Below are 15,300 nucleotides of genomic sequence, written 5' to 3' on the forward strand. Positions count from 1 at the left end.
GAAGCATTTCATATGGTTTCCGAATTCACGTCGCCATTCCTTGAAACGAAGGAGTCACACCATGTGCTTCAGTGCCAAACTGCTCCAGTGGAAGAACACGTGTTCACAGGCGCGCCTCTGCCCGGATATGACGCAAGTTGGGGGCCAAACCCCAACTGAACAACGTGTGGAACCGTTATGAAGCGCATTTCAGGCGAAAGCAAGTCGAACAATTGATATGAAGGAAGAAGCGATGCACGGTGATGAGTAACGCGTCATAAACCTGCGAATGCGCTTCACACGCTCGTTATTTCCGAGGGCTTGTGTAGTGGAAAGTGATGTAGCGGCGCTGTCCGTCTGTCAAAACAAACAATTAGCTAATGCTGTTATGTAGTGTTAGAATTGCCTTTTTATGGTAAGTACAATGATGGTGGTTTTAGGTTGGTGAGCACAGCTGCAGCTGTCATCATTTTTTGTTATTTTCTTTTTACCATTGGGACCAACTCCAGAAAGGAACGCAAGGCTCTTTTACCTTGATTTTCGCCCGTACAGCTCTGAGAAATGTCGCTACTCGGAGTGTATGTGTGGAAGGTGAGGCGGAGGCTGGAGCTGTGCAGAGAGCTGGGCCGCCAGTATCCCGTCTTCTGCTTTCTGCTCGTACTCCTGCTTCTGTCTACTGTCGTACTGAATAGGTAATAGCTCTTAATAAATGTGTTATACGCCATTCAAATCAGTGCTATCCTAACACCCAGAAATAAACTAAATGTTGCTTGAATTTTATTATGAAGAAGTACATCTTGAGATGTATTTTTCTATCTGGAAAAATATAGTATGCATAAGAATAATGGAAGGCGTGTCCCATGGTCCTTAAGGACCGCTTATGTACATTGAATGCTTTACACTATAATTAAAGGCACACCACATCCTTATTTTCAGGTAAAATATGCACACAAAAGGTGCATGGAAAAGTACAATATGCTACCCATATGCAGTATATGGCGCACAGCACTGACACGTGTCCTGTTTGTGTTTCAGATATCTTCACATTATTGTCATTTTTTGGTCATTCTTAGCGGGAGTGGTTACCTTTTATTGCTCCTTGGGGCCTGAAACACTTCTTCCCAACATCCTTATGACAATTAAACCTAGGAAAAAGGTATACTGTTTTTAAAAGTAATTTATCCATTATTCACTAGTATTCAATTTTTATTTAATGTACGGTTTAAAAAAACCCACTTAAAATTTACACATATCGTATTATGACTTTGTATTTACAAATTTGAAAAAGAAAAAAAAGGTATTAATAATCATATAATAATAATAATAAAAGGCAAAGCTGTACTTTCTAGGTACAACACTGCAGCAGCTACACTATATTGCCGAAAATTTTAGGACACCCCTTTAAATCAGTGAATTGAGGTGTTGTTTTCCAGTGAAAGGAACTCTGAATGCTTCAGCATACCAAGACATTTTGGACAATTTCATGCTCCCAATTTTGTGGGAACAGTTTGGGGATGACCCCTTCCTGTTCCAACATGACTGTGCACCAGCATACAAAGCAAGGTCCATAAAGACATGGATGAGTGAGTTTTGTGTGGAGTCCTGACCTCAACCCGATAGAACACCTTTGGGATGAATTTTCCAACATCAGTGCCTGACCTCACAAATGTGCTAGCTAGAGAAATGGTCAAAAATTCCCATAAACACACTCCTAAACCTTGCAGAAAGCCTTCCCAGAATAGTTGAAGCTGTTATAGCTGTAAAGGGGGGGGGGGCAACTCCATATTAAATTCATGTGCATGTAAAGACAGACGTCACAGTTTTGGCCTGTCCCGCAGCATTAAGAGTTCCTTTCACTGGACCTAAGGGGCCAAGCCCAACCCCTGAAAAACAAGACCTGAGCTCAGTGATTTAGAGGGGTGTCCCAAAACTTTTGTCAATATAGTGTATGCTAGGGACTAATTTGTTTTTGCATTATTATTATTATTATTATTCAGTTTTGGTCCTTTCCTTTTCGCAATTCAGGTGTTTAATAATGTCCCTGAGCAGTTCACCAAAACCATGATTGCAAATAATGGCAACATCTTTCATAACGGCATCAGGTGCAGTTTGCATGAGAACATTTTAAGAAGTGTTTGTGGTCCACACCAACAGTTATTTTATCCCCTCCACTATTTGCTGGAACTCTGAAACAACAGGCTGCTTGAAAAGAAGTCACTTTTCATTCACACATTGCTGTTATAAATAGCAATTTGGAGAACATGTGACTATGTTTCAAAGCTACAGTCTTTCCTAAATCAAGTTTACAATTGGCAACAGTGGCCATCAAATAATATCTGGTTAGATTTTCTTCAATTTTAGATAGATTCCAGATATATCAGAAACGTCTGCTGATAATTTTCTTTCAATAAATGAGAACAATCAATGCTTCCCTGTGCACAATGTGTGGTCTGTTTGTGCTATAAGACACAGCTGTTCCAACAGATATGAAAGCATATTAATTTTGTAAGTATATAAATATAGTAAAAATATGGGTTTAGTTTGGAGATCATTAAAGCAGTGTTTAGGTCAGGCTACTGGAGCAAATCATTAGAAAAGAAAAGGGAAAAGAATAGCACCTCTATTTATATCCATGTTAATGAATTTGTTTATGTGAGTCAGGTTGCTAGGTATAGTGTATAATTGCAGAGATATACTGAAAACCAGACATTTGCACCACTGTTAACTTGTTTCCCAGGAGATAAAGAAATACCTCCTTAACAGGTTAGGCTAGTTTCAAGTCCCTTTCCAAAATTTTCAGATATTTATAGCTTCAAAAGAAAGTAAAAACATTTTTTGTTCCATCTTATGGGATCCCATTGCACACACCTTGTCTGTTGATTTTTGGCAAGCTGTCTATTTAAAACAAACAACCTCCCAATAACATTTGTTCTTTGTATTTGTATTCATATTCATTTAGGATGCAGTATTTTTTCTATACAATGAACGTATTTTGTTACATTCCTCATTTTTATAAATACAAAGTCAAAAGACGTTATGTGTCTGAATTTGAAGACATATGAAAAGGGAGTCTAATACTGAATATATAATTCCCCTTTCTGTACAACATTACTTTGCTAGACACCTTTCAGTATTTCAGTCAACTTTTGTTCTGTGTTAATAGCCAGAGCACCAAGAGCTGTTTCCTTCTGCTCACAGCTGTGCTGTCTGTGGGAAAATCAAATGCACAAAACACAGGTAAATGTAACTGCTAATGTTTCATTGTCATGTAAACCTAACAGAATAAATTGCTTGAATGATTAATTTGTATTGTTTTCCTGATAGACCAACATTGCTTCTTGAAAACTATCGGCCATGGCTAGATCTTAAAGTGCACTCCAAGGTGGACGCGTCTCTTTCAGAGGTTTGAGAATCAAGTCTGTTTAAGATTCTTAAGACTTTCTTTGGAGGTTTCAATGGCTAATCGAGAATCTTCTGTCCTCAGATTCTTGAGCTTGTCCTTGAAAACTTTGTGTACCCATGGTACAGGTATGTTTATTACGTCTATTCAGGTCTTTGTATATTAAGACATGGCAATTAAAATGAATCTTTGTTGATAGGGATATTACAGATGATGAGGCATTTGTGGATGATCTCAGAGTGACCTTGCGCTTTGTAGCTGCCGTGCTGGTCCGCAGGACACAGAGAGTAATGTACAATTTCATCGTTTTAAGTTTTTCTTTATGTACTGTAGGATTTCGCTATTGATAGTTATTCTCTTATCAAATGCATGCTTTTTGCATTGCTAATGGGAAATTCTCTTTTTTTCTTGACAGGTTGATATTCCATCTCTCATAACACTAAAACTACTTAAAGTTGCCATGAAACACATTGAAATAATTGCCATAGCAAGACAAAAAGGTATTTCATCATGCACACTTATTTGTTAGGGCTTCAAAAGGGGGCAATAGTGAAGATTGCATCAACAGGATGTTTTAGCCAAAAACCTGCTAGCTCAATCTTTAAGTGATTATAAAACCATACTTACACTCACATCAACCCAGAAATATTTATAAGCAAACACATAGTCAGTACGTTGCAGTGACTGGCTCTATTTTTAAACATATGAAACAGGTATGTTGTTTTAAGAAACTTTCCTGTTTTACTTGGGTGTGTCTCAATCAGCTCCCAAGGTTGTGAATCAGTATATTGTGTGTGAGAGTTCAGGTCTGGTAAAGACTCTGACTCACTATACATTGGAAACACTGATAACTCAATTTCCTGTGACATTTCATCAGTCACTGTAAATACCCAAGCTTTGTTAATCACGTTTCTTTTTAATCACACATTTCTCTCATGATACTTCAAGTAGGACTGAGGGCTAGCTAGAGATTTTTTTTCAAATCATTACACACTTAAAAGTCGTTAGACTCAAACAAACCATAAAGAGAATGTCAAATACATTTACAATCACTAACAAAAGTAATAAGTAGTAAGAGAGGTACAACAATGATAACATTCTGCTTACATCTGTAGATAAAAGTTTGTATGCCAATTTTTCAAGCTGATAGCCTTTGGAAAAATATAAACTGTTATTTTCTGTGAGCAAAAGTTCCAGTGCAATGATATGGAAGGATTTTGTCATTGAGAGAGCCCTTAAAATGGCTGATTCTCTGATAAATTACCTGACTACTGAACTAGAGAGCACACCTATAAACTTTGGAGTTAACTCTATCTCTGTTTTCTTTATGCTTTAGTTAAGAACTCAGAGCATCTACAGCAGGCTGCTTTAGAAGAGTATGGTCCTGATCTGCATGTGGCCTTGCGCAGCAGGAGGGATGAGCTGCTGTACCTACGCAAGCTCACTGAGATGCTATTTCCATATATTTTGCCTCCAAAATCTACTGACTGCAGGTAATGAAGCTGTCATTATGCGTGTTAGCAACATTTCTCTGCTTTTCCCTCTTCTGTTGCATGCCTGTGTATTTTCCAGATCTCTTACTCTTCTGATAAGAGAGGTTCTTGCTGGCTCTGTATTCCTTCCCTCCATGGATTACTTGGCTGATCCTGTGAGTTTTAGTTGGAAAGAAACCTGTTTAAAAGATGGGCATTTTTTTCTGTAAAAAATATTCTTTCCTTTTTCTCTTTTAGGATACTGTGAACCACTTGCTACATATTTTCATTGACAACTCTCCGGTATGTTTTAATTAGTTGTTCTGTTGCTGTTAGTGGTCTTGAATGATGAAAGATTTCTTTTGAACCAGATGTTATAAAAAGGACATACAGCAATGAAGCAGTATAGCAAATAATAAGAACTTAATTTAATACAAATTTCACATGCACAAGAATAATTTAAAGTAAATTTACTGTGTTTTACAAAACAGTTGCACAGATTAATTTACAAAGATAAAACAACCTCAAACAAAAGTCTTTTTTAAACCAATGCTTTAATTTCCAATACAGAGGCCCAGTGACAAAGGAAATCTATAGGAAGATGTAACATGAAATAAATTTACGAGTGACCTCAACCATTCTATTTTGTATAAAATGCAAATTAATATCTAGGGGTAAGGATACCAGTCACTCATTATCTTTATATTGTCAGTAATGATAACTGACTACTATTGATAGTAGTCAGTCTGTGTAGAGAGAGCAGGGGCTTGTAGGACATGAAGGTGATGGATCACAGAACAAATGGAGAAGAAGCTTAAAGACTCAGGATAGAGGGAGTAGAAGTAGTGTCAGGATGCCTACCCAGTGATTAAAATAGTAAAGAAACTTTTAATCCTTGAGAGTTTAGTAAAAATTAGATGCATTATTAAAAAATTGTATTTAGTAATCCACTTTTCCTGTTGGATATTTTATTGTAGCCTGAAGCTGCCACTGAACCGGCTTCTGCACTTGTCCCATTCCTGCAGAAGTATGCAGACATACGCAATAAGAAGTCTTCAGTAAGTCTTTTCTGTTCATACCTGATTCTTTGATGCATTGATTCATCGCTACATTGACTCAAAACATTCATCCGAACACATACATAATGTATAATGTGCAGAGTTTCTGAAGTGGAAAAATAGCATGTGTTTGTTGTATTAATCTTCAAATCAGGTGTTAAAGCTAGAACTTAAGGAGATCCGAGAGCAGCAGGACCTGCTGTTTCGCTTCATGAACTTCCTTAAGCAAGAAGGAGCAGTTCATGTGCTGCAGTTCTGCCTCACTGTTGGTAAGGTTTACAAACTCAGCCCTCAGAAAACGTAAAGAAGTGTATTGTGTCCGTCTCTTAGTCTTGGGGCCTGGATGTCCCTAGGGCAGCTAAGCAGTGAGCTTGAGAGGCCAATCCCTCAACGATACTAGGACTACTTGGTTGCTTCAACCAAATGTTTATTTCAAGCAGTTAAAATGTGTTTAATCTCAGTATTTTTTCTCCATATTTCAGAAGAGTTTAATGATAAAATACTTCGCCCAGAACTTTCTGATGCTGAAAAACTGATGCTACACGAGGAGGTGAAAAAGATATATGAGACATACTGCCTTGATGAAAGCGTTGACAAAATTCGTTTTGACCCTTTCATTGTTGAGGAGATCAGAAATAGTAAGTTATCCTGTACATTCAGTTCTTTAACTGAGTGTAACATATATAAATATAGATAAATGAATATAGATAAATGTGCATAAATGGCAATACATAGGCTTGTTTTCATCATATGCATTATTGCTTCTCTACCCCCTACAGTTGCAGAGGGTGCCTATTCGGATGTTGTAAAACTGCAGACTATGCGCTGTCTGTTTGAGGCCTATGAACATGTTCTTTCCTTATTGGAGAATGTTTTTACTCCCATGTTCTGCCATAGTGATGAGGTAATGCCACTTCTATGCACACTAGACCCTAGTGGCATCAATTACTTACACATGACTACTCTACTGAGCGTAACATTTAACACTGAGCCTACCTCCCTAACAGGGGTGCTCTAATCCAGCTATGGAGCACAGTTTAGTGTTTTCAGTTTTCAGTTAGGGGAACCAGCATTCTATGTGACTGGTAGTGGGCACCCTTGCTCTATAAACTCCAATTTCAAATTCAAAGCCACACACACTACCATGGAGTGAAATGCTTATTACAATCACCCATAAAATAAAAACAGAATGTTACATAAACCAGAATTTACAACTATACTGGTAGAAAAGGAAAAATGTAAAAATATAGTATAGAGTATAGTGCTATACTATAGATGTATAAATGTATATCAGGTAGTATGAAAGATTTGATAGATAGCCTATAAAATCAGTTTCCACATTACTGATTTGCTTAGCAAGTCTGAATGGAGAACTTACACTTATATTGTATTTCAGTATTTTAGACAGCTGTTGAGGGGCGCAGAATCCCCAACCAGGAGCTCCCGACTTGGCAGGTGGGTGGTCACCAATCTGTAGAATAGGTAGTAGTTGAAAATAGGGCCAGAAAAGTTAGAAACAGAAAACATTTGGTATTTAACCAAATGAATAATGATAGACCCGAGCAAAAAAAAATTCATAATGTTCTTCCTGAGTATTGTGTGTTTGCTTGCTCAAAGTGGTAATCTAACAAATCTATCAAATTCTATGCCAAAATAGACACTACACTAGCCACAGCATGTTGCTTAATGGACAGTTTAGATAAAAAAAAAACTTTTAGGGCCAAGGGAATATTGATTTGAATTCTTAAAAATGTATATTGATTTTTTGCAATGGTAATTCAGCTTTTGGCCTTGGCCACAAATATTCATTTGTGTAGAAAAGTCAGGATTGCTTTGTCATAGAAAACACACAGAGAAATGATGGAGAGTTTGCTATTTATTTCTACCAAAGAGAAGCCTCTTAGCATCCACCAGAATCTGTGTGCTTATTAAATACTTGTTTTTATAAAATGGAACATTTTATATTATATTTACTCACTTTACTCAGTCATCGTATTTTATGGTTTATAAGATGTTTTGCTCATTTATTTAGCATATGTGTACTCTGAATGTTTTTTTCTTTCTTTTCTTTATATCCATATGTGTTTTTTGGTGCTTTTATCATGAGGTTTAGCGTTTGCAGAGGACAGTTGTAATTCCTTTGCCCATTATTTCAGAAATAGCGTGAGTTTGGATGACATCCGGTGAGTATGCTGTCGGCTTCATGCTCAACCTGTAGCTCTCCATTCTCCACATAATGCTGCATGTGATATACATGCTGGAATGCAGGGAAAAACTGCTTACTTTATCGGCTGTCTTTGTGAAAGCTACAACACTGCTGTGGATTTGTGTGACTCGCATATAAAAACTCAGAGTTCTTTAATTTAGATGTTTTTTTTTCTAAATTGAGACCATTTTATGCAGAAGCTACATTGCTTATGTATATTAAAATTGTGTGATGTCTACTCTGTAGACCTGTCACACAGAATCTGGTAATTACATGCCTTGAGACAATATAGGAGACAGACAGTGGAGCTTGTTACCTAACTGCTATATGCAATTTCTTAAGAACATGTTCTTTTGCAACAAATTACACATTTAGCTTGAGCACCTTAGCAGATTCTGTTTGTCTCTCTCATACCACGGACTAAACTGTGTATCTGTGTCCATCCTTTGACCCTCCATTTTATCCATGGGCTTTAGCTTTTCTGAGTGGGACTATACCATGAACCTAGAGTCTCCATCCAGCTCATCAGCATCTGTCTCCCCCAATGTTTCATCCATTCTTACCCACCCATCTGGCTCTAATGCCTGGCGCACCGTAGCGCTTAAGTAAGTCAGGATCCATTGCAAGTCCTGCAGCCCTGTTTGCATGGATTTTTTTTTTTGATAACCCCTTCCCCATGTGTTTGTGTGTGGGGAATCTCAGTATGTTGAAAGGTATCTGTATTGTAACTGTAAATTTATCTAGATGTAGATATAACCCAGTGTAATATAGTTCTCCATCAGAAATCTGAACTGGTTTTGGAATAACATGCTGATCCTTTACAGGGACTTTTGTTTAAGTGAGGGACTTCACTACACACGAATGCTAACATTTCATGTTTAAGACACAAATAAGCGTCTGTGTGTGTGTGCGGGTGTGTATGTGAATGTGCAGGCACTTGTCAGTGTTAAATACATGTGGAAACATATATTGTATATGCTCTCATAGTGCTGTTGCAACTGATGGATGGTGTGAGCAGAATGAAGTTGCTTGAATTTAGTTAATTTTTGTCTGCCTCAAATTGTCTGCCTCAAATGAGGCAGTGTTTATTTGAAGTTTGAGTTATTTCCTCTTAGAAATGCATGACAATTGCACATGCTGTTCCTGTCTTAAACAACTTTACCAAGGGCTTCGGGTATGTTTTTGTGATTGTGTGGATATGTATTCTGTTTAGGAACACATCAAAGCGAGGAGAATCATTTGGCATCAGCCGCATCGGCAATAAGATTAAGGGGGTTTTCAAGAGTACCACCATGGAAGGGGCCATGCTGCCCTCTTATGGACTAGCAGAGGGAGAGGATGATTTGGTTAGTGAGCTCTGCTTTAATTTTTGCCTAAGAAAAGATATGTTAGGTATACCATACTGTATGTCTATGGAACTGTGATGGAGTGTTCAGGCACTATTTTTGGCTTATGGAAACAGCCTAATTTACTTTTTGTAATTTACAGTAACTGTTTGATTATTTGCCTTTGCTTCCTAGCTGCACCACCTCTGACATTTGAATCTCAAAATGGGTTTGGCACTCTTTCTCATTCTGTTAGCTCAGAGTGTTTGCCAAATGGAGTTACTGTTGTCAAGCTCTAGCTCATCCTTAACTCATGTAGTGGACAAGTTTAAAAATAGGATGTTTTTCACCGGGCTGACCTTAAATAAATGTAGACTATGCTGAACATCTAGTAAAAATAAAAAATAAAACAATTTTGGGCATGTTAAATAATTTGGGGTGTTATCCTAAAACATCATACATGGACCTCATATTAGAAATTAATTTCCCTGTGCATACTGTAATAGTGTTATATAGTTACATTCTAGTTTTGCTGTGAATTTTATCCCAGATGTATATGATATAACCATTAAAAACAGCATAGTTAATATTACTGCTTATTACGGCTTGTGTAATTGATGCTATCCCTATCATATACTGTATGAATCTTAATGTAATGCATGCTGAAATGGTTTCTAATGATTATTCTCTATCCCCAATATTTGATCTTAGGTGGAGGAGGCCATCATGGTTATGGAGGATGACTTGCCCGTGGAAGCTATCAGTACTCCAAGTACACCTCGTAACCTGACAGCCTGGAGCATCACTATCCCATATGTGGACTTTTTTGATGATGAGGTGAAGAAGGAGAGGATTCCTGTGTATTGTATAGATGTGGAGAGAAATGACAGGAGAGCAGGTAAAGCCTGCAATGCTTCAGTCACAAACCATTTAAAACTGTTTAACTGTTATCCAATTAAAGAGACACTGGTTGTTCTGTGTTACACTGATATGTCCTACAATATATACTTTATTTGCTTTTCAGTTGGTCACGAGACAGAACATTGGTCTGTTTACCGAAGATATGTGGAATTTTACGTGCTTGAGTCAAAACTTACAGAGTTTCATGGTATGTACAGTTTGATTTATAGGCAGTAGGTGAAATTTATTTTGATACTTCCAGTTGTTGATTTATCTCTCAATCACGATTTTACAAATATATGTGTTAAACAGGCTCATTCCCTGATGCACAGCTTCCATCCAAGCGGATAATTGGACCTAAAAACTATGAATTTCTAACATCAAAGCGTGAGGAATTTCAGGAATACTTACAGGTATTAATGATGGAGAAATTATTATTTCAGTTTGAGCAACATGTCTTGTATGTAATAACTGACATGTGCGTGTGTGTTTATATAGAACCTCCTGCAACACCCTGAGCTGAGCAATAGCCAACTGCTGGCTGACTTCCTCTCCCCTCACAGTGTGGAGTCACAGTTTCATGACAAGATGTTACCTGATGTCAATCTTGGTACTTAGTGTGCATAATTGTAGTTATGACTAGAATGAATAGACTCTTTGTTAACATTGTATTCATATTTTCATCTTACAGGGAAGATAATTAAATCTGTACCTAGCAAACTAATCAAAGAGGTTAGTTCTTTTTGTATTAGATGTTACTAGTCTATTAGATGATACAGCTTTCAAATAATTCCAAGGACTTACTTAGTTTATTTACTTTTCTGCAGAAAGGCCAGCACCTAGAACCATTTATACAGGCTTTCTTCAATTCATGCGAGTCACCGAAGCCTAAACCCAGCCGGCCAGAACTCACGATCCTCAGCCCCACATCGGAAAACGACAAAAAGGCAAGCTTTTTCAGTTTGAAATTAATTTTAATTAAAGTTAATTTTTTAGTTGTTACTTTACATCAGATATCAAACTGTAGTTTGATATGTGCTTTGTGTCTGTTAGAATAGTGTCTGAATCTCAGTGGTATCTTAAACTTTGAATACTCCTTTGGTATTCTTTAGCTTTTCAATGAACTATTCAAAAACAATGCAAATCGCTCTGAGGTCACAGAGAAGAGGCACAACCAGAATTACTTTATGGAGATGATCACTGTAGAAGGAATTTATGACTACTTAATGTTTCTAGGTAAGTGTGTAAATAAAATACCCACATCCTGAACCCTACTTATTTGTCATTATTATATTGGTCCATAGTAGTTCAAATTACACTATATATTTAGCATTTAGAATGCTGAACAATTGCATGTACAATTAAGAAGCCTTTTTATGTTACTACAACTTAAGCTAATTTTGGTTCCACAATTTTGGCAGGACGAGTGGTATTTCATATACCTGATTGGTTACATCATCTCTTAATGGGTGGGCGCATCCTGTTTAAAAACACACTGGAGGCATACACTGACTACTACTTACAGAACAAACTAGACCAGGTGTTTCAGGAACATCGTGTGGTTTCCCTTATCACTCTGCTTAGAGGTAACAAGTACTATACACAAAAAGTGCTGTCATCTGCTATAAAATATCAAAAATTCATACCTTTCGATTTTGTCATTAATTTAACATGATGTTGATTTTTTTATTTTTTTTAAATGTCTAGCCACTTACAATGTATATTTTAATATTATTATTGTTTGACACTCTGTACTTTTCCAAAGATGCTGTATTCTGTGAGAACAGTGAACCACGCTCTTTAGAAGACAAGCAAAAAAGAGCCTGGAAAACATTTAATGAAATGAAGAACTACATTCCAGGTTAAGAAGCTGCTTTTTAAAATGTTAAAATCACAGTAATATATAGTATATATATATATATATAGTTATAGTTATAGTTATAGTTATATATATATATATATATATATATATATATATATATATATATATATATATATATATATATATATATATATACACACACTACTCACAAAAAGTTAAGGATATTCGGCTTTCGGGTGAAATTTCAGGATGCACCTAAAATGTACTATAACCTTTACAGGTGAACTTAATTTGACCTTCTCTACAGTTTTGAATGCACATGTCCAACTGTTCAGTGTTTCAGTACTTTTTGCATAACTTGCTGTTCTCTAACAAGGTGCTTAACGGCAAAATTCACAACTGGTGTTTGATCCATGAATCGACCAATACATTTTCTGGTTCAATTAGAATTGGTATTTAAACAGTGCTCTTCATCATGCTGTTCACATTTTGACATCATGAAACCAAGACGACACTATTGATCAACAGTACCTCACCATTGCGAGGCTTCAAACAGGATGTTCTCAAAGGGAAGTGGCCACTGAGCTTAGAGTGTCACAGAGTGTCATCAGCAGGTTGTGACAGAGAGACTGGAAGAGTCATAGAAAGGCATAGAAGTGGACGTCCTTTGGCCACATCCCACGTTGATGACCGCTTCATTGTGAACAGTGCCCTGCGGAACCGGATGATGAATGCCACTCAACTCTAGGCACATTTAAGGGAGGTGAGAGGCACCCAAGTGTCACATCAGACCATTTGAAACCGTTTATATCAGCATAGTCTGCGTGGTAGACGACCTGCAAGGGTACCTGACCACACCATCAGGCCAGGGAGCATTTACGCTGGACAAGGGACCAGTGGGCCTCATTGCTGTTCTCTGATGAATGTCAACTCACGTTGAGCAGAAATGATGGCCGCCAACAGTGTTGGAGACGTCAAGGAGAGCGCTATGCATCAGCCACTGTTGTCACCAGACGAGCCTTTGGTGGTGGTGGTGGTGGTGTTACAGTCTGGGCAGGTGTGTCTACTCAATACAGAACTGCCCTACATCTTGTGAATGGTACAGTGACAAGCCAATACTACCTGAATAACATCATTAATCCAGTCATTGTTCATCTTCATGGACGACAATGCTCCAGCTCATCGAGGTCTCATCATTAGGGAACGACTGCTGGAGGCTGGGGTACCTCAAATGGAGTGGCCTGCACTTTCTTCAGACCTGAATCCTATAGAAATCTATGGGATCAGCTGAGTCGCAGTGTAGAGGGTCGTAACCCTGCACCCCAGATCCTCAATGACCTGAGGGCCGCCCTTCAAGAAGAGTGGAATGCCATGCCTCAGCAGACAATAAGTTGACTCGTGAACAGCATGAGACATCGCTGTCAAGGTGTAATTGATGGTCAAGGGCACATGACAAATTATTGAGACATTGACATTTTTTGTTGTGGTATACCCACCACTGTTGTTGGCTTTTGTTTCAATAAATTGTTTGAGATGAGGAAATCACCATTGCATGCTTCTACTTAAATGCCTTACTTTCATGATATATCATCACTGTAGGGTGAACTTTTTACATCTTCCATAAATTTCACCCAAACTTTTTGTGAGTAGTGTATTTACACCCTGTGATAGTTGATTGTTCCAAATATCTTCACTATTATGATTGATTATTAATTAGTAGCACCTTTAATGCTGATGAATATACAGTATGAAGTGCCTTTTTATGAGGTTGTGAAAGAGTGTAAAATTTATGCAAACACCACTGACAGATTTATTAATCATTAGTTTAATCTTTGGTATATCTTTCCCAACAAAATTACATCTGGTCACTCTGTAAATTTGTGTGTATTTTTACAACCATACAATGCTGAATTTTATAGTTAAATCATCAAATTTTATATTAATAATGATTAAAATTAGTGTAAATAGCATGATGATTATAATAATGATGGAAAATAACCCAGATAATCACCCGTGAACCTTTTGATTAGGAAAATGACTTGTATATGAGTGTAAATCATGTGTGTCATCAGGGTCTGATATGTAAATACAGGAGTAGAGGCCAGGAGCTTGCCATTGAAGCAGATTTGTCAATTGCACTCAAATTACCACTCATTTGAGAGCATAATGAATTAAGCTCAAACGTCTACCCAGTTTGCATGAATAAGCCCCATTATTTCTCGTATTTGATAACTTTATTACATAAAGTGAAATTGGTGCTTTGCCGTTAGATTTGCTTGGAAAATGTATCGGAGAGGAAGCAAAATATGAAGGGATAAAGCTTCTCTTTGATGGACTTCAGCAGCCAATTCTTAACAAGCAGGTAAGTTGTAATACATATTTGCCTCTATTGTGAAGTCTGCCATACAAATTATAATAATTCAGGACTTTTTTTTTACATCTCCTTGCAGCTGACATACATCCTGCTTGATGTAGTAATTCTGGAGCTTTTCCCTGAATTGAACAAAGTAAGTTATATTAAAAGCATGTAAATGTTATTTAAAGTACAAGCACAACAGAAATAGTAATATTCCTATTTTGCTGAAATTTAGGTACAGAGAGAAACTTCTGTAATGGCTCCATGGATGTAGAAAATAGAAGATCTCTTCGTGTGCAACATCCTACCTAAGAATCAAAAGAACCATGTACAGTAGTGAATTTCTGAAACAACTGTATAAAGCTATAGGCTATATGGAATGGTTGTACTGAACTGCCTTATAATGCATTACATAAAGGATGATTTACACTGTGGCCATTAAAACAGGAAATGATAAATGGTCTTTTTTTTTTCTTTTTCAAAATTTACAACATATGACTGACATTTCTAAAATACTGGATATGTTGCAATGCACTACATTACAACAAATATTAAACACATTCTTAATTGTGTATTTATTAGACCCCAAATAAGGAAGAAATTTCATGTTGCCTAATCAAACTGTCAGTAAATAAAAAACTATGGACTAGACATGTAGGTAGTGAGTACTATTGTCCATATTGACATAACACTCAGTTTTATGATGCAGGGGTGTGTTTGCATGCACCAGAATAAAATATTTTATATAACTCACCTGTCTGAATTTTCCAAAATGTACACAC

At 37.0% G+C, this 15,300-nt stretch overlaps 1 protein-coding gene across 6 annotated transcripts; it reads left to right on the top strand.

The window, feature by feature from the left end:
• The first annotated feature begins 113 nt into the window (after positions 1–113).
• Positions 114–15,249, top strand: LOC131359150 (sorting nexin-14-like). 6 transcript variants are annotated; one of them, XM_058398779.1, is made up of 31 exons: positions 114–394; positions 532–671; positions 1,015–1,135; positions 3,143–3,216; positions 3,304–3,382; positions 3,464–3,507; positions 3,579–3,666; positions 3,795–3,879; positions 4,716–4,872; positions 4,952–5,027; positions 5,110–5,154; positions 5,829–5,909; positions 6,064–6,178; positions 6,392–6,547; positions 6,689–6,813; positions 7,306–7,364; positions 8,066–8,092; positions 8,592–8,720; positions 9,329–9,461; positions 10,152–10,338; positions 10,465–10,548; positions 10,653–10,753; positions 10,839–10,950; positions 11,032–11,072; positions 11,168–11,287; positions 11,453–11,576; positions 11,762–11,926; positions 12,106–12,201; positions 14,433–14,524; positions 14,613–14,669; positions 14,754–15,249. In XM_058398779.1, the coding sequence occupies exons 2-31, from the start codon at positions 541–543 to the stop codon at positions 14,790–14,792; spliced, it is 2,943 nt and encodes a 980-aa protein (XP_058254762.1). In that variant the 5' UTR covers positions 114–394; positions 532–540; the 3' UTR covers positions 14,793–15,249. The 6 variants fall into 6 exon arrangements, with proteins under 6 accessions (XP_058254762.1, XP_058254761.1, XP_058254764.1 ...); XM_058398778.1 differs by having other exon boundaries at positions 489–671; positions 14,754–15,248; XM_058398781.1 differs by lacking the exon at positions 8,592–8,720 and having other exon boundaries at positions 489–671; positions 14,754–15,248.
• Positions 15,250–15,300: the final 51 nt, after the last annotated feature.

This window comes from Hemibagrus wyckioides, linkage group LG09 (genome assembly GCF_019097595.1).
Source record: "Hemibagrus wyckioides isolate EC202008001 linkage group LG09, SWU_Hwy_1.0, whole genome shotgun sequence".
NCBI lineage: Eukaryota > Metazoa > Chordata > Actinopteri > Siluriformes > Bagridae > Hemibagrus > Hemibagrus wyckioides.

Bases quoted from the DNA above. Each gene is read 5' to 3' on its own strand.
- LOC131359150 (XM_058398779.1), top strand. From the start codon at position 541: ATGTCGCTACTCGGAGTGTATGTGTGGAAGGTGAGGCGGAGGCTGGAG. The intron at 3,667-3,794 runs GTAATGTACAAT...TTTTCTTGACAG, and splicing joins TGGTCCGCAGGACACAGAGA to GTTGATATTCCATCTCTCAT. The intron at 12,202-14,432 runs GTTAAGAAGCTG...CTTTGCCGTTAG, and splicing joins AATGAAGAACTACATTCCAG to ATTTGCTTGGAAAATGTATC.